General features: G+C 48.1%; 1 protein-coding gene across 1 annotated transcript in view; it reads right to left on the bottom strand.

Moving 5' to 3' along the window:
• HEXA (hexosaminidase subunit alpha) overlaps positions 1–18,926 on the bottom strand; it is a 121,950-nt gene that overhangs the window by 56,515 nt on the left and 46,509 nt on the right. Inside the window, exons 5-9 of the mRNA XM_086959243.1 lie at positions 17,502–17,612; positions 16,885–16,986; positions 15,515–15,647; positions 12,623–12,803; positions 12,248–12,334 (exon numbers count right to left, since the gene is read on the bottom strand). Coding sequence (XP_086815369.1) covers positions 12,248–12,334; positions 12,623–12,803; positions 15,515–15,647; positions 16,885–16,986; positions 17,502–17,612 — 614 coding nt within the window. The remainder of the gene's footprint in view (positions 1–12,247; positions 12,335–12,622; positions 12,804–15,514; positions 15,648–16,884; positions 16,987–17,501; positions 17,613–18,926) is intronic.

Below are 18,926 nucleotides of genomic sequence, written 5' to 3' on the forward strand. Positions count from 1 at the left end.
CCCGCACATTCCAGGTCACACATTTCAGTACTCCAGAGCTAGCCATTATCCCTTGCTAACCAATTCACAGTATGCTTCCAGGCGCGTATGTCGGCTCCCCTCTGACCCATCCCTCCCCCCCCATTCAACAGTACCCCAAACCCCGCCTCCCTCGCCCCCCCCCACCCCCAACTACTCTCGGCATCCTCCCCCCCCAGAACAGGACCCACCTTTACTAAAGCAGCTCCCATCCAAACCTCTACAAAAGGGTCAGCTACCCCAATCAATATCCCTTTACTCCGCAGTCTCCACTACGATGACCTTAGGGGCCAGTAGGGCATGGCACTACTCCGAGGGTGGCTATCTCAATCCCAACCCCCCCGCCCCACAATCACTCACGAGTTTTCGTTCTTCTGCGCCATAGTCTGTGCATCGAGGGGTCTCGATTCCCCCAGGGCTCTCGTATAAACAGTTCTACACGCTTTTCCCTCTCAAGCTTCTATGATTTCTTCCGATGTTTGCAGTGTTACCACTGGTCCCCTGGCACCACCAAGTTCCGAGAGATCCGTTTCCGAGCCTGTGGCCTGGCCCTCAGAGTCTGAGCCCTTACATGAATGGGTGCGCACCGTACCCGACAAGTCCGCCACCGCTTGTAATGCTGCCTTCCTCTCCTCCTCAGTTTGCGACGCTGTTGGCTTCTTAGTTCTCTGTCTGCGTTTCCGGAGTCGCTGTGATTTTCTGGTCGGTTGTCTCCACTGCTCCTCCTCAGCTCTGACTCGTGCTCAGTCTGTCCCGACCTTGTATGTATCCCACCATGCCCAGGCATCCGCTGACGTGGGGAAAAAGAGTGTTTTGTCATCCACCACGACTAAGCTTGGCCGGGAAGAGGAGTGAATATGTTATGCCCTCCGCTCGCAGCTCACGCTTGAGAGACAGAAAGGAGGCCCGCAGTTTCTGTGTTTCAAATGTGAAGTCCGGGAACATTGTCACATTGTTATTGTACACCTGGAAGGGGCCCGCTTCTCTGGCCCTTTGCAACAGCCAGTCCCTGCCTTTATAGTGCAGCAGTTTGATCACCACCGGACGGGGCGGTTGGCCCGAGGCAGGTGGTGCGCCCGCTCCAGCGTGAAGAAAGGTGCAAGCCCCTCTGGCGTCACTTCTGTCCGCAACCAGTTATCTAGGAATCCCACCACGTCGTCACCCTCCTTTTTCTCCGGAAGGCCGACCAAGCGTACAGGATTACGCCTACTGCGATTTTCAGCGTCCTCCGCTCGCCGTTCCAATGCTAGTATTCGGTCTAGAGCATCCCCCAACCTTCCTTCCATAGATTTATGTTCTGGTACTATCTCTTGCAGGGTGACCTCCGTGCTCTTGACCCTGTCCTTCAATTTATCATTATCCGAGCGTAGGAGCCTGTAATGGCTGACCTTTTCTGGCTCCTTTAAGAGGGAGAATGATGGAGAGTGACTCCAGTCTAACACCCTTATAGCATAGGGATTAGGACTATAGATAGGATCTCTGTCTTTTATATAGTAGAGTATTTTCGTATCCCTTTCTTTAGAGTAGGGCTTATGAATTCAAGCTAGGGGATAGATATACAAGTATTAATCATGATTTGCCCTTTTGCTAACGTGTTAGGATATTTTCCATGGAGTTATGCGTATTGTGGGCCCTGTAGGCCTTAAACGAGACCGACTCCATCTTGCCCTCTGCCTGGTAGCTCGAGAGGCCTTCTAGGTCAAGTGTAATGTTTTAGTTTCAAGCTGTTGTTCGCTTGGAGAGAACCGGCTCAGGCTGGCCCTTATCGAAGGAATGTATTTTTCTCCACTCCGAAGACACAACTTCAGGCCGGCCGGCTGGGAACGTGTCCTTGGTACGGGGAGGTACAAGAATTTGGTGGGCGGCAGGTTACTGGCCGTAGCTTTCCATGAAGGAACAGGCTTTGATATTAGCGAAGGTGTTAGTTAGTCGTCAGTCAGTTCGTAGGCGGCATCTAGCCGTTAGCATCTCTGCCATTAATTATTTCATGGCGGACAGTCGCCATCTTTGAAGTCCGAGAAAGATTTAAGACCGAGACTCTCTGAGAAAGACGGAAGGAGAATTAGCGCGGAGCGCACTGAAACAGAGAGAGAGAGAGATACGGTAGCTAATAACCAGCAAGGTTCCAGTGGCCTGGAGGGAAGCAGACGAGATTGAGCCTAGCGGTGCAGACGTGTACTTGTGACGGCTGGGGTGTGACTGCGAGACGAGCCAGGACACAGAGACGAGAAGGGAACCTAGATGACTGCCGAGTCCCGACTTCACATTAATAAGGTGACATCCGCCCTTTCCATAATAAGCGCGCATTCTAATCTTTGCCTTTTCTTTGCATAATCTGTGTTGCATAGTACTGTGTTATATGTTTATTGACAATAAATACCCTAGTTCTTAGTGAACTAATATGTGCCGTGTATTCTTGTTCAATCTTGGTAAACGTGGTTCCTAGGTGGTTGTCGTTTATATGAATGGATGAGTAACCCCAATCAGGTAGGTGGTGATCACATAATTAGGGAGCGAAGTGGACCTTTGATGCCAAGGATAAGAGGCACATTATACTATTTGGAAACCGTACTAAATTCTATTATTATAGTTTTATCCCAAGTAGACAAAGGAGAAATTGTTCCGATAGGTGCTCATAGGAATGTGGTCATCGTTGATATACGGCGTTAGTGAGAGCGCTGGGGTGGATTACCAGCGTGTATACCCACAGGATTGTGGCTTGTGTAAGTGAGAGCGTTGGGGGGGATTACCAGCGTTTAGGTTTTCCGGATTGTAAACCGTTTGGAAAAGAGAGCATTGGGTTCTGCAGGCCCATGTGTAGACACACCGGATTGTGTGTCATATCTGCCCTGGGGTAGACCAGTCTGGGTCAGAGTGGCCGCGAGACTAACTGATGTGAATAAGATATGGTAGAAAACCTATGCATGTTTATTGCTATTCCCCATCCTTAGGTACATATATATATATGTATATCTATCTATATCCCTTGTGAATACGGTCTAAGGAGGGAGGTGAGTACATTCTGGCTGGGTTAGAGGGGCCCCTAGGGGCTGATCCCATCTAAACGGAAAATCCGGCCATTACAGAGCCCCAATCCTGTTGCTACTTGAGCTATATCCTGTCGTAAAGCTTCCTTCGTGGCCGTGATAGCGTCCAATAAACGATCTTGCATTTGTTGTAATTCCGTAGGGCTCTGTTCCGCGCCATCCGTCGTCTCCGAGCCGGTAGCTCCGTCCCCTTTTCCTTTTGGTTTTCCCATCTCGATTCATTCGCCCAACGGTGGCGTCTCTCCTTGAAAACTCCAAAATTAGGGAGGGGGGCCCTCACTCTGTCCCGGGACGGAGGTTTGATCGCCCTTTCGTGATCCTACAGGCTCCAGACGGCAAGTTTAGGCCAGCTCTCAATGCTGCATCTTCCGGCCAGCGCCCGTTACGTAATAGTAACCCTTTCAGAGGTGGCCCCTCACTATATTAGCGCTGTCCTTCCTGGGCTGGTCAGCTATGATATATTAGGCCTTTCTTCAGCCGCTGCAGGGCCTACGAATCGCCAGTACCTTACTGATCAGCGGCGCACGCCGAGGCCCCTGGCTGGAAATGGCCGCTCCCGCCATCATTCACTATGTGGCACTCTCGGCCTCCCAAACCAAACAGCTCTATCACAGCTGAACTGGGGTAGTCGTGTCCAATGAAGCTCCCCCGTCTCGCAGGGTCTGGGATCCCCCCGTATCCGCAGCCGCCACAACCACATTCCCTCTCAGGCGGCGCGGGTCTGCACTCGGGCCTCGTTCCGCCCGTGCCCCTGTCGTCAGTATCTTCCTCTATTTGGTGGCAGGTTCGATCTTTTGTCCACCTTTGCTCCGGGCTCTGTGTGTCTCCGGCCCTACCAGAGCATGTATTCACCTCTGGTCTCTGCAGCTCTCGTAGCGCTAGGCGCGCTCGTCTCCACACCCCCTGGGACCAGGCTGCCCGCAGCTGTCGGGCCCCCTCAGCTGCAGGGCTGCACTCAGGCTATTAGTTGCTGGGTCGTTCGTTCCGCCTTGCTTTTGGGTGGATCCTCACCCTCGCTAGCGGGCTCCGTGCAGCACTATCGCCGTCCTCGGTCTCCTCAGCCCTTCCGCTCTGCGGGCTCTTCAGGCATCGACTCTCGGGGCCGTCGCCATCTTGTGTGTGCTCCGGAGGGAGCTCGTCAGCCGCCGAACAATGCCTTCTCGCGGTCGTCAGGGGATGCCAGTAGCGACCTCCGCCGTCTCTGCCGCTCAGCAGAGCCTCCGGTGACGTCCCACAGGTTGTCGGTGCTTCTGGAGAACGATCGCTGGTCTCTCACAGAGCTCAGTCGCTCCGGCTCGGTGCACCATCCGCTATCTTGTGTTGCAGTGTCTCGCTTCTCGAGCGGTCCGCCGAGTCGGTATTCAGAGCTTGAAAGCGGCAATTAGCGCACACCCTGTGGTCTCGTTACCCCATCGATGCCTTCTTATGCCAGGACACGCTTCGTCCGCCGGATTCCGTGCCTTTCAACAGGATTTTAGCCGGGATCGGGCACGGCGCTCCGGGCTCCCGCTGCCTATCTCCTCGGCATCTAAGCCACGCCCCATCCTGCTCGAGACCCCAATGCTGTAATCCGAGAAGTCAGAACCGGAAATCCTGATCTTTGGGTTAAGTGTCAGAAAATATTCCATTGCACCTTCGTGTCTGCTGTACAAATATTGGGGAGCCCGTAGCTGGCCTAACTTCTGAGATTTCATTCATGATGGGATTTTTAATGAGAAATATTACTTAGACATTCCAATGCAATAGAAATAGCCAGACTGGTTCATTTTGTTCCCCAATGGATTAAACACAACAGCAGGCAGGGCTTTCAGTGGGGGGGGGGGGGGGTCTGTGGAAGTCTGATCACCCCCAGTTTTTTTGGGGGGGGCCTCGAAAGGGGTCTCCATGAGGCTCTATTTTCGGGCCTCAAAGGTCAAAAGGTAGGGTGACCAGACGTCCTGGTTTTTGTTGGTGTTTCGTGTGAGCATGCGCGCGCACTGCTTCAGGCGTGGCGTCATTGTAGCACGAAGGGAAATCCTTTGAAGAGAGACACTTTCTCTCGGAATTTCCCTTCTCTTTGAACATGCAGCGCCACCTATGTCAACATGCCAGCCATCAGCCCAACAACAGCTGGTTAGAAGTGGCACGACCCTGCTTTTACGGCCTGCACCAAGAATTCTCCAGCTACCAGTTTGACCCTGCTCTGCCTTAAAGCAAGCAAAGCACAAGGGTCTACAACTGAATCCAGCAGCAGTGAAAAGGAAACTTACCTTTGTGACCCCTCACCAGCCTACCAGCACCGGCAGGACTCTGCCTCAGAATCAGAGATGCCTCAGCCAGGATCCTTCTGAAGCCACACAAGACTTGCCCTCCCAGCCTGCAAGCCCGCAACTGGAGTATTTTAATGGCCTTTTTTTAATCCCCTTCCGCGCAGCTTTCTCATTCCGCCTCAAAGCGCCATTCATCTTTTTCAAAACACTCTCACTGCCAATGCTAACTTGTTCTGTTTATTGATTTATATATGCGGTGGTAAAGCACCCTCATAGAAAGAACTGCGTATGCATAGAAAAGATTGCACCGCCCTCTGAAGGGAAATCAAGGCAAATATTGAGCGCCAATGGTTCCCCAGAATCCGAAAATATTGTTCCAATATTACGATTTAGACCACGCCCCTACTCTGATAGGCCACACCCCTTTAATAAATTTGCCACGCCCCTTTTAGAGCACCCCCAGTTTTTTTCCCACTTAAAGCCTTGACAGGCCGTGAATTAGAGAGGATAACATTATGGCATTAATCCGTCTTGCCACGATCTCACTGAAGTGACGTCTCCAAACTTGGGCAGTTCACCATCGTGTTCCACAACATGGTGGAGGAAACCAACAATAATCATTTATCAGGGCGCTTGTGGTGCAGGTTTTATTTGCATGAGGCACTATGTAAGGGACCCCATTGCCTCACTTGGTGATGCAGCTGTCATAGCAAAGATTTTCCTTATGACCAATTTGATTTGGGTTACAATTTCAAGCCATTACTGCAGTTACTGGTGCAGTTACTGGTATGTGGGACTTTACTCACACCCAGTCGTGGCCTCCATGACGGGCGGGTGGGAGGGGGTTTGGTAATGAAGTCGGAAAATTTTAAAATAAAACCTACAGTCCCGCTTCTGGATGGGCCCAGAGTCGGACTCCCACTCCCGCCGTCCACCGTCTTCCAATTCTGACCTGCAGCCCTGGTCCTCAAGGAAAAACAGACTCCCGCCCCTGCGCCAATCACAACGCTGCAATGGCAGCGTTGCGATTGGTGAGGCGCAGCAGAGTGCGCCCCACCCGGGCCATTTTCTCTATGTAGCCTCCATAGAGAAAAAGGGAGCATGGGCGGTCCTGCTCGAGGACAAGCGGTGCTCTGTTTACCTGCGCCGCAGCCAGGTGAGGCAGAGCTTTTCTCTCCTACCAAATAGGTAAGCGGGATGTGCTACTTAAAAATGAGTTATTTGGTGTACATGAGTATGACACAATGGGTGTTATGAATGTTTATCATACATCTAATATTGGCTACATCTGACACTTCACTGGTCTAATGCCAATATCCGTTTGTCGTTTCTGGTCTGTCTCTTTATGTATTTGACGCATCTGCCTCCCAATTTTGGACAAACATCGGCAGGAAGGAGAATGATTACACTTAGGATGCCCAGGTGATGTCTTTTATTATACTTTGTTTATTACCAATTTTTGAGCAGTAGCGATACCCGGTCCTGAAGAATGCAGGGGGCACCTACTTGGGCCTTGAAGACTGCAGAAACATGTTGACCTATTGTTACACATAGTAGCTATTTGTTTAAACTACTATACTTTCGCACTGATTTTATTGATTTCGAAGCTGAGAGGTACTTATTAAATTCATTTTCCTCTTTTCTCTTCAATTTTAGCTCTGTTTGCACCTTTTTCACCCTCACTTTATTCACGCACTGCTTTTCAGTTATCAGTACACGCTTACATACCCACAGCCCACTGGAGCACCCACATTTTGATCTTACTCATAAGTGGCTGTTACGTCTACCCTTCCTGGTGTGAAGGGTCCCAGATGATAAGGGCGGTATCGGTCGATAACTAATGGGTATTTTTCACATCTGGAAAGTATTCATCTGGCCATGTATTAAATTCTTAGATACATTTTTCCTTTTCCTCCTTTTGTGTTAGATTCATAACTAGTTGAAAAGATTGTGTTTGACCTACAGTTACTTTCTGTTAGCTTATACCCTCTATATAGTGTACCAAAACGAGGTACACCGTGCAGAGAGTACAAGGGACTGGTACTGATTCACAAGGGTTAAATAATCCCAAATGCTCTCTTTTCTGGTAGTGTGGGCGAGCAGTTTAGGCTTATCAGAGGATAGTGTTAAGTATTTATTATACACAGAGTGAGTAAAAGGGACACATACTCAATAACAGAACTCCAACAACAATTTATAAAAATAACAATGATTTTTAAATTTTAAACACCCAGGTCATCGTAATTAATCGGTTAAATCCTTTTCAAGTTATCAGTTTTTAAGTCACAATAAAAAAACACTACTGTGGACATCAAGCAGTAATGCTATCGTATAGCGAATAAACATATACTGCAAGGGGAATTAGCAATGGCTTACAGGACTGTTCTCCTGGACTTAAGGTGAATATGGGGCGAGGTAAAAGGCAAAACTGGGGCAACTGGAAGCAGACGTCTGTTCACTACAATGGGAAACAGTCCTGTAGAAAGGTGGATGCAGGAGGGAACTGTGGGGCCAGTCCAGCGGAACCGAAAGGGGGCATAGTTCTTGAGGAATTGGGGTATGCCGGGACACTATCGGCACACTCGTACTAAGTCAGGGGGAGGCTTGTGTTCAGTGGGGCTTGTCCAGCGGGGATCCTGCTGCTGAAGACTCTTGTGGTTCTCGGTCCCTGCAGAAAGAGGCTGCAGGTGGCAACTGGTAGACAAGTCTGGTCAAACCCAAGGGTGGAATCAGCTTTTGAGGGACTCAGGACTCCGCTGGCACCGTCGCCTCCCTCAGACTCGGACTGTGGGGCTCAGGTGCAGTGGTGCTTTGAGGAGTCAGGTCACAGTGGGCAGTGACTCACTCTACTCAGTGACCTGCTGAAGGAAGGAAACCGGGCAGCTAGGTCACTCTCGGTGCTGGCCTTGTGGATCCGGACATCCCTCAATAGTAGGTCGGTCTTTCTGCTGTCAAGAGTCCGGTTTGGACCACCAACAAGCATTGGTTGCTCCAACTGCTCCGTTACCCAGGGTACTGGTGCTGGACGGGTCCTGGTGTCCTGACATAGAGCACTTCCAGATCCACACCGACCCCAACACCACCCTCAGAGGAACCCTCATCTACAGACCCCCCCGGATCCTGAACACAGTTCAGTGACTCCATCGCCGACTTAATCAGCCCACACGCCCTCGCCTCCACAGACTACATCCTTCTCATGGACTTCAAATTCCACCTCGAGAACAACAACACCAACTCCACCACCCTGACCGACAACCTAGCCAACCTCGGACTCAGACAACTCATCTCAACACCCACCCACTCGACCAGTCACACGCTTGACCCCATCTTCTCCGCAAGCCCCCACGTCTCCTTCAACCACACCACCGAACTCCACTGGACCAACCATCGCTGCATACACTTCACCTTTAAGAAACCCACCACTGCACCCAACAGATGCCTCGCTGCTGCTGGAGAAAAGTCACCGGAGAACCAGCTAACCCTCGCCCAGCGCCCACCCGCCGATCCAACCGACCCAGACACCGCCTCCCTCAACCTCAGACAGTGGATCAACGACTGCGCCAACACCCTCGCCCCGATCAACAAACCCTCCAACAGTCACACCAACAAGAAAGCCAGCTGGTTTACTGAAGACCTCCAGGCATCAAAGCAAACCTGCAGAAAGCTGGAGAAGGATCTGGCTCCGTTAACAAACACCGGACAGCCATGCAGCCCACAAGAACGCCACCCGCAGACACCATCACCTCATCAGGGCCTTCTTCAAAAACCGCCTAGACAACGACGTGCACAACAGCAAAGAGCTCTTCAACATCGTGAAGGAACTCTCCAACCCCAGCTCCAACACCAACGACGTCCCACCCTCGCAAGATCTGTGCGACTCGCTGGCAACCTTCTTCCAACGCAAGATCACAGACATCCACGATAGCTTCAACGCTACGACTGCCCCGACAACCACTGAGACCTCCGCCCCCACGATCACCATCCGCACCAACCGCCTGCTCTGCTGGACCAACATCAACAACGACAACACCATCAAGATCATGAACACCATCCACTCCGGATCTCCGTCAGCCCCATGCCCACACCACATCTTCAACAAAGCCAGCACATCCATCGCACACCATCTCCGGAAAGTCATCAACACCTCCTTCGAGACAGCAACCTTCCCGGAAAGCTGGAAGCACGCCGAGATCAACGCCTTACTCAAGAAACCAAAGGCGGACCTCAAGAACTTCCGACCCATTTCCCTGCTCCCATTCCCGGCAAAGGTCATCGAGAAGACCGTCACCGAACAACTGACCCGCTACCTCGAGGAGAACATCCTGGACCCTTCCCAGTCCGGGTTCCGCAGCAACCACAGCACAAAGACTGCCCTCATTGCCGCCACCGATGGCATCAAGTCCCTGCTGGACAACAGAGAAACTGGGGCCCTCATCCTCCAGGACCGGTCCGCCGCCTTCGACACGGTCTGCCACCACACACTACGAACATGCCTCTACAACGCGGGGATCCAAGAGAAGGCCCTGGACTGGGCCACCTCCTTCCTGTCCGGCCGAACACAGAGCGTCCGCCTTACCCCTCCTGCTGCGAAGCCACCAAGATCATCTACGGCGTACCCCAGGGCTCATCCCTCAGCCCAACTCTGTTTAACATCTACATGGCACCGCTCACCCACGTCGCCCGTCGGCACGACCTCAGCATCAACTCCTTCGCCGATGACACCCAGCTGATCCTCTCCCTCAACAAGGACTCCCACACCGCCAAAACCAACCTTCATGAAGGAATGAAGGCAGTCGCTGAATGGATGAGGACAAAATGGAGGTCCTCATCCTCGGAGCCACCCCTTCGGCCTGGGACGACTCCAGGTGGCCGACCGCACTGGGAACCACTCTAACACCCACTGACCACGCACGCAACCTAGGGGTCATCCTAGACTCCACCCTCTCCATGACTAAACAGGTCAACGCCGTCTCCTCCTCCTGCTTCAATACCCTCCACATGCTCCACAGGATCTACAAGTGGATCCCCACTGAAACCAGAAGAATGGTCACCCAGGCCCTTGTCAGCAGCAGGTTGGACTACGGAAACGCCCTCTACGCAGGAGCCTCGGCCAAACTCCTGAGACGGCTCCAATGCATCCAGAACACCTCTGCACGCCTGATCCTCGACATCCCTCGCCGCAGCCACACCACACCCCACCTGAGAGACCTGCGGTCAACAAGAGGATAACCTTCAAGCTCCTCGCTCACAAGGCACTTCACAACACAGGACCAATGTACCTCAACAGACTACTCCGCTTCTAGGCCCCCACCCTCCAGCTCCACTCTGCCGACCTCGCCCTCGCCACAGTCCCCCCGCTTCCGAAGAGCGACCTCTGGCGGCAGATCTTTCTCCCACCTCGCCGCCAAGACCTGGAACACCCTCCCCATCCACCTACGGCAGTCCCAAGACCTGCTGACCTTCAGAAAACTCCTCAAGACCTGGCTTTTCAAGCATTAGCAGCATTCCCCACCCCAGCGCCTTGAGACCCTCACGGGTGAGTAGTGCGCTTTACAAATGACATGATTGATTGATTGATTGATTGCTTAAACTCATGGAGCACAAAGACCTACTCCTGTTGGGCTCCTCCTTCAGTGGGCCTAATGGACCGGACAGATGCTTTTCAGTGCCTGCAGGTGCATGGTAACAGCCTCTCTGCTCCAAGGGAGATCTTTCTCAGTTGTTGAGGTGCTAGTCAGTCCCACAAGGGTTTTGGGAGGGATGTACAGCTCTTTGCAAAGTTGGTCCTAGTGATGGTCGAAGTACAAGCAGCCTGGCAGAGTTTGCGGCAATCTTTGGTGCAAGTCTTCAGTTTTCGCTCTCTTCAGTCCTTCTTTCGTCTTCATTTCCCAGTAAATTAATCTGATTTCCTGGTATCAGGAGAGCACCTAAATACTCAATTTAAGAGGGTGAAGTAAAGAGAGGGATAGTAGCGATGGGCTACTTATCCCCGGGGTCACTACACCCCTGGATGACCACTTCCTGTGGTGCGTGAGCATCACCCGGTCCCAGAGTTCCTAATTCCACCACACTTAAGACAGTGGAACCCTTTCATTTGTATTCACTTCAGGCTGCCACCCCAGAGGTGTCCAGCCTGGCCGTGCAACATAACTTCTGACTATCTAATTCCTTGCCTGTCCTGCTTCCAAATGGACCTCAGGGCACAGGGTGGCATCCTGGTCTGGGGGAAGCCAGGCTCACATATCAAAGGCAGCAGTGGCTTTGAAGTCTCTGGCCTTGATACGCTGATTTATTAGCCTTTCTGCTGGTGGAGGTGTACACACCTCCTGCCAGAGCAGGCATTGTCTCTCGCCTCAGACCAGAGCTGTGGGCTTAATAATAAGAGGTGTTTGATGCCAAACACCATATGTATCAGTAAAGTCATTATGTAGCTGGGTAACTCGTTTTGACCAGTACACACCTTAAGATGGTTTCCCTGTTCACTCACAACATACAATGATAGAACTAGACATCACAGTTGTCAATAACAATGGCCGTGTGTGTGGGTCCGTTAGGGTGGCATAAGATAGGCTGCAGCCCTGGGGGACCTTATATAGTACCCATGCCCTAGGTACCAGAGGTACCATTTACTAGGGACTTCTAGTGGTGCTAAAGTCCTTTGCCTTATAATGGTGCTAAAGTCCTTTGCCAATTGTGTTACAATCAGACATCACTTTGTTTTATGGAAAGATGTCTGGTTAGCAGGCCTCAGTGCACGGTCAGAGTTAATAACAGCGTCTAGTAACTAAAAAAGGGACAAAATTTTGGGGCACTGCAACATAAACCTACTTTCCTACATTCACCCTACTCATAGACATTACTCCTCCCATGTGGCTAACTTGCAGCACAGATCGCCCACCGGTAAGCTCTAAACCCTTCCCTCCAGCTCCTCACCTACGGATGTAGAAGGATTCCAACTTGGCATAATCTTCCCCCAAATGGTGCTCCTCCATGAATTGCTGAACGTGTGGATTGGACTTCCTGAGGCCATTGGCACGCAAAGGCAGAAAAGGAGCAAAGAAAACACATCAAGTTTACATCTAAGACAAAACTGACCTGTACAATATCATATAGAGAAGAGAATTGATAGGAATCCGCACAAAGCTGGAAAGGGGTAATATCATGTAAGGAAATGTAGCATAAATGCAACCCTCTGCTTCAACTTATATAAATACTGCTCCTTCATAACAGAATCATGCAGTGGGTGTGCAGGGATGAGAGAAAGTGAAGGATGGAAGAAGAAACAAAGTATACAAGGAAAGTAAATACCAGCAACTGAAGTCCACCTCGTCACCTCCAAGATGAATGTAGTAATCGGGAAAAACCATGCTGACCTCCTTGAAAAATTTGGCCATGAAATGGTAAGTGGTGTTTAAGGTTGGATCAACTGGACCATAGGTACCAGTGGGCTTTGGTCCACTGTAGCAAGGGGTCAGGAGGCCAGGAACACCTAAAGCAAGAAAACCATGGGAGAAGCGAAAGAATGAGGAAAAGTTAAAGAAATGTGGAGGGACATGTACAAAGGGGGAAAAGTCGAGTATCAGCTTGCAAGAGGCTTTTTCAATAATGAAGGATCCAAACATCACAGATAAAAGTACACACTTAAAGAACAGACAAACACAAAAAAAAGAAAAAGACATTGATACTCTAGAAAGGACATAGGCATTCCTTTTCACATGGTCAAATTTTCACTAGAGTAAGTTTGCCATCATTTATGGATTCCCTTGAAGCAGTTTTATTTCTTCCATTCTGCCTATGCATTTTCTAAGTAACCTGGTAGCTCTACAAAGCGAACAATAGAAGGGAGGCAGAATGGTACCAGCCTTCAGTGTTCACTGAAAGGGACGGGTCTTGTAGAATCTAACAAATAAGTAAACAGTTTTATAAATAGGTGTTACTGGGCTAATAAGAACAGACTTCATGCCACAAGAAAGGGGCATCTGATCTCCACTCAAGCAGAGCCAACTACACTATTAGAATAGGGTTTCACCTAAAGGATTATATTTTAAAACTGATAGAAATGGCAGGGATTTTGATAGGTCTAATCTTTTTAAGCTGACCATGACTGGCTCAGATGAAATTCAGCTGTACTTCAGAGAAGACCTAAACAACACGAACAGGTACATGCATCAAAGGATTTTGCGATCGCAAACGGTGCGAATCGCAAAAATCGGCTGTTAGCGATCGCAAAATCCTATTTTGGAATGCATGAAGGTTCAAGGCCCTCGCAATTTAAGAATTCGCAAATATTTACGAATTCTCAAATTGCGATTGCATTTAAGGAATCGCATTTTGCGATTCCTTAAATGCAATGCAAGAAACCTTTTAAAATTGCGAATTTGCAATTAGGGGTTGCAAATTACCACGAGGGTGAACCTCGTGGTAATTTGCAAAAAATTATGAAAATGCTCAAAATAGCATTTTAAACACAGTCATGTTACAGACACACATGTCCTTAGGACATGTGTGTGAAACATGCACTTTAAAAATACATTTCAGGGGTGCAGGAGGGGGTCCTTTGGACCCCCCTTCTGCACCCATGGAATGCATTAACATTTTGCAAATCGCTAATTGCAATTCGCAAAATGTCAATGCCTTCCCATTGATTCCCATTGGCCCATAGGAATCAATGGGAATTGCGAAATCGCAAATTAGAATTCGCATAATATTTGGGATTCAGTAAAAATTGCGATTTTTACCGAATCGCAAAAATTATGTGAATAAATTGATGCATCCCGTTTTGCGATTCCTTATTTGCGATTCCTTAAAAATCACTAATAAGGAATCGCAAAACGTTTTGTTGATGCATGTCACCGTTAGTCCCAGTGGTAAATGGCGTATTGTGGTTCCTTAACTTTCCTAGATGGGTATAATGGACATCGTAGCAGATCTCTTAGTCAACATAAACCATGCAGTATCACAGGTATACTTGAAACACTGCCTTGCCCTGGTGGAGTACAGTATAGGAAACATCTGAACATCATATCTGGTCTAGTATGCTTACAGGGAGCAGGGACTTTGGATGCCAAAAGTAAGCATTATACATCAGTTATTTTAAAGAAGACAAATAAATGATTATATGAAGTCAGGTTTTTGACTAAGCTCAGAGACTGCTCCAACAGGCACAACGGCTCTTTAAATGACAACGGAGAAAAGCATCTCCAAAACAATTCCCATTTTTAGTAATGGCACAAATATCAAATTGAATATCGTTTCGTTTATATTATGCTGGTAAGTCCAAATGATAAACATCTAAATAGTCATCACATCTAATAACTCATCTCACACCACAGTTCAAGACGTACTAATCTCTTAAAAAAAAATAGGACTGAATTTGGGGATGGCAGTGGCCAAGAGAGATATAGCCAAGAAATGGGGAGCGCCGGAGGTCCCCACTTGGGATAGATGTAAATGTAAATGTATGTGTCTTGTAAAGCGCACTGCTGCCCTGAGGCGTCGTGGCGCTGTAGACCGCTGGGGAACTCGTCCTGGCTATCCCTGTGAGATGGTCCCTACTGGGTATCTCCAAGGTGAAAACAGGCATCCCCGGCGAATGTGGGGGACCGCTGTAGAGATGAGGCAAGCTAATGCCCAGAGTTGCCGAGTGTGATCCCTGGTTAGAGTAGGCACCGAGGCGAGAATTATAGAGTCCGCTGACCCTGGTCCACAACCCTGCCACGTCGGGAATTGAACCCTGGTCCCGGGCCGTTCTCTGCTTCCGGGTCTGTCGCCTCTAACCAGTGAGCCACACCACTCCACTACATGGGGAGGAACAAGTGACATATAAAATGAGAGGCTGCCCCCGGAAAATGTTAAGATCTAGCGTCCTGGGTGCAGATACTACGGGATAGAACTTAATGAGGAACAGGGGGGTTTGCAGCCTTTAATTACACCCCGGGACGAGGTTAATCTGAATGTGCTTACACCAGTGGGGAAGAGGGAAGACATCCCTAAAGAGGGTCCAGTGCCATAAAATCAAACTGAAGCAAACAGATGCTTAGGGAAACGGGAGTTCTCGGTAAACAGTTCTCCATTGTATTATCTTTCTAAATATCCAGGCCACTAATCTAATCTACAAATGTAAGAGTAGCACACATTGTTTCAAGATATCCAGATGAGCATTTCAAACTAGGTTTTTTCCTGCTCTCCTTGATTACTCACCTTTTCCCCAGGACTGTGTGTGGCCAGGTGTATCAAACTCAGAAACTACTCGAATGCCACGCATTCGGGCATACTCAATCACCATCTGGACATCAGTGGCAGTGTACACATGCGTCGCTTGGTTATACGCACCCTACGAGGGGGAAAAAAAGGATCGCTCTTTCACACAGACTCTCCTCACCATCAGACTCAGGATTCATTAGGCAGGTCAGAACAATGAAGACAGCAGAAGTGTCAAACAGCGTGGAAGAGTGAATAGGACATAGTGCTCAGAGTAGAGCAAGTTACATAAGGGAGAAATACATCCTGAAAATTACCAAGGCCAGAAGGGAGCAAGTTGTTTTAGGAAGATACGGAAGACTGGATCTTTAATGCAACTGTGAAAAGCCAGATCTATTATGCTCAATATGGGGTTAAGAAAATAAGATGAAATGACAAAGCCTATAAAAAGGAAAAATCTAGCAGTACTCTAAAAATGGAGTGCCATAGGATGGAGTCACAGTACAGAAGACAGAGTTGATGATTCATACACTTGCATATACAGTTAATGGATTGGGTACCATACATCTCAAATCACTAATGGAATGGGGCATATATCGCGGTGTGTAGAGTTCAGAAGATGTGGTATATGCCATGGTGTGAAGCTCGTCTGATATCTCATATACTTGTGCTGAGCTCAGAAAACAACAGGATGGCACATTTCTCTCTTGCGTAGACTCTGTTTGGGGCTGAAGGAATCTGCAGGATTCATCCTTGCACCTTTCCTTGGAGCTCATTGTGCAGCATGTAGCTTTCTGAGGAGCTCAAGAGGTGGAGCTGCCCCTCTCTGCATGGGCGCCAGGGAAAGGACACCACCCACTACAATGCTATGAGATGAGGAAAATGTATAGTTATTTTTTCACGCTTAGGTCAGGTAATAATGTTTCATTTGAGTGCAAGAACTGTAGCATATATCCCATTCAGACCGAAGGACTTGGTGAATACTTTTTGGTTGAGAACAAGAAAAGGAGAGGGAATATTTATTTGTTGAGTGCAAGAAAAGCAGCAGGTACTTTCTTTTGCTGAGCCACAGAACCCTACCACTACCCTTGCAGAGGGTTCAAGAATTGAACAAAAACTTCTATGAAATGGCGTTTATGGGTTTGATGGCTATCAAATTAGCGATGGGCAATGAGGATGCTCTTCAGTAGTGATATGAAGATGGGCCCGTACTTTTACTTCAATGCCCAGATACTTAAAGGAAGGCTGGAGGTACAAAAGTGAATCTTGCAGTGCAAATATGAAAATCTGATCTCTGGAGCGAAACAAAAGATATAAAAAAAAGGTATATCGATGGGCCAGATGTTAGGTGTACTGACAGGGCTCTGTACCTTAGCACTGAGTTCTGGAAATGTGACGCTCTGAAATGGAAACGAAGGGTCATCCACGATGTGCCAGTGGAAGACATTCAGCTTGTTATAGGCCATCACTTCCTGCAACAAGAACGTCAATAAAAGTTACCATTTACAAAGAAGAAATAGTCCCAGGGGGCAATAAATAAAACAGATTGGTGTATGAAGTATATAGGCATCTCCCCATTCTCCAGATGAGCATAATTCTCTCACTGCTTCACAATGAATCGAATTGACAGATCATACGTCCAGGCATGCCTATAAATCATCATCTACTATGACCGGCTGAAGAGTTGACATTGTTGCTTTGCATCCCTACAAGAGATTTAAATTGAATGTCATTGCCTCATCCAACAAACTTTCAAAAGGATGCAACACTGTGGCAGATCTCAGTGTGGCAAACTCCCAAGACTCTTGAACATAACAAGTCGCGAGCTCATTCCATGAAGTTCAGGAAACTTCTGATCAGAAAAATCTATGTTTTAGAGTTGCCTTCAATCAGATGGTCTTGGAACAAATACATTGCCAAGTTTCGCTTGCAACAATAACAGTTTAGACAGTGCAATATTGCTACATACAGATGCAGAGTACATTACCAGGGTACGCAAGATGGCTTTCAAAGGCAGATAATGACGAGAGGTATCCAATAGCAAACCCCGGTGTGGAAACCGGGGGAAATCTGTGACTTCAGTCTTGTTCACATAATACTGCATGAAAAAAAGAAGACAGTACTACCTTAACAGAGTGAACCAATTATCACTAAATGCAACACAAATGTTCACAAAGTAGATGTCTTCCCCCACACACCACCTGAATTGGCCTGCAAGAGGCAAACGACCCATCGTACAGACTTCACCGATTTGTCTTGAAGGCTTAAAGTGTGAACAGATGTGTAGTAACTCTTATGCTGAACTTCTGTGGTCAGGTGGGAACACCCACTTGAACACAGTGCTACAGTACAGCAGTTACTTCACATCCGTCCACACTTTAAGCCTTTATAAGTAGCATTATAGTGCCTTTCTCATGCTTTGCTTAATTCCTTTTTCAGACTAATTTGTGCGGTTTATTAACACAATAAGCATCAATTGCAAAATACATAACTAAATAGCTAAGGTAGCTAATTTTATGGTACCAAAGTGCCAGTTCGGTCGAAGATGCTCTTCAAAGTCAATGCCAGTTTTTTGTACTTGAACTTTAGAGCATTTTCTAAGCCACCTTCTTTTAAGTAAGAACGGAAAATGATGCATGTGGAGATAAAGCGATTATCTCTGAACTACACAATGTGGTCACTACGAGAAAATGACTTGGAAGGCAAGTCTCATTGTTCACAAGTCACCGACTCCACCGTTAGACAATACTGCCTCTGTGAAAGCAGCAGTTCACTACAGAAAGAGCAGGCAGGGTTAGCTAATTATTCATTTTTAAAAAGCTGCCAACTAGTACATGCAATTATGGATCAGACCAGTAAAAACTGAACTTGGAGACTGCACATGTGGTGCAGATAACCCGACTTTTGCAAAGAAACAGTCCGCAGAAGAGAATGGCCATAAAAAAGGCAAAGTTACTTCTCAATGCAGACGTCACAAAACCGTAGAACTGAAATGCAAAAGACCAAGGACCAGTTTGAAAATCCTCCAAAATCAGTAGATCTAAATGATTCCAAGAATTAAAGCCCTTTATTTTGTGTACAAAACATAACGATTCAGAAAACTATTCACAAACCATAACTATGCTTAGAAATGGATACCGAATCAGTATTTGGAAGGGACATGTTTTGGGTGTCCTTTCCAAATATCAATCTGATACCCTATCAACGTGTTGTGACCTAAATCCAGACACAAAACATTGAAACGTTACTGATGGCCAAGTGGGAGTAGAACAGAGTAGGAAAATGCATAGGGTCGCTTCAGGATACCTTTCACTTTATGATTGCAAAAAAAAAAAAAAAACAACTATTGGGAGCTAGCAATGGTCAACGAGAACACTATCAACTCTCAAACTTTACAAAACTTGCAGCTTTT

Source organism: Lissotriton vulgaris, chromosome 2_2 (genome assembly GCF_964263255.1).
Source record: "Lissotriton vulgaris chromosome 2_2, aLisVul1.2, whole genome shotgun sequence".
NCBI lineage: Eukaryota > Metazoa > Chordata > Amphibia > Caudata > Salamandridae > Lissotriton > Lissotriton vulgaris.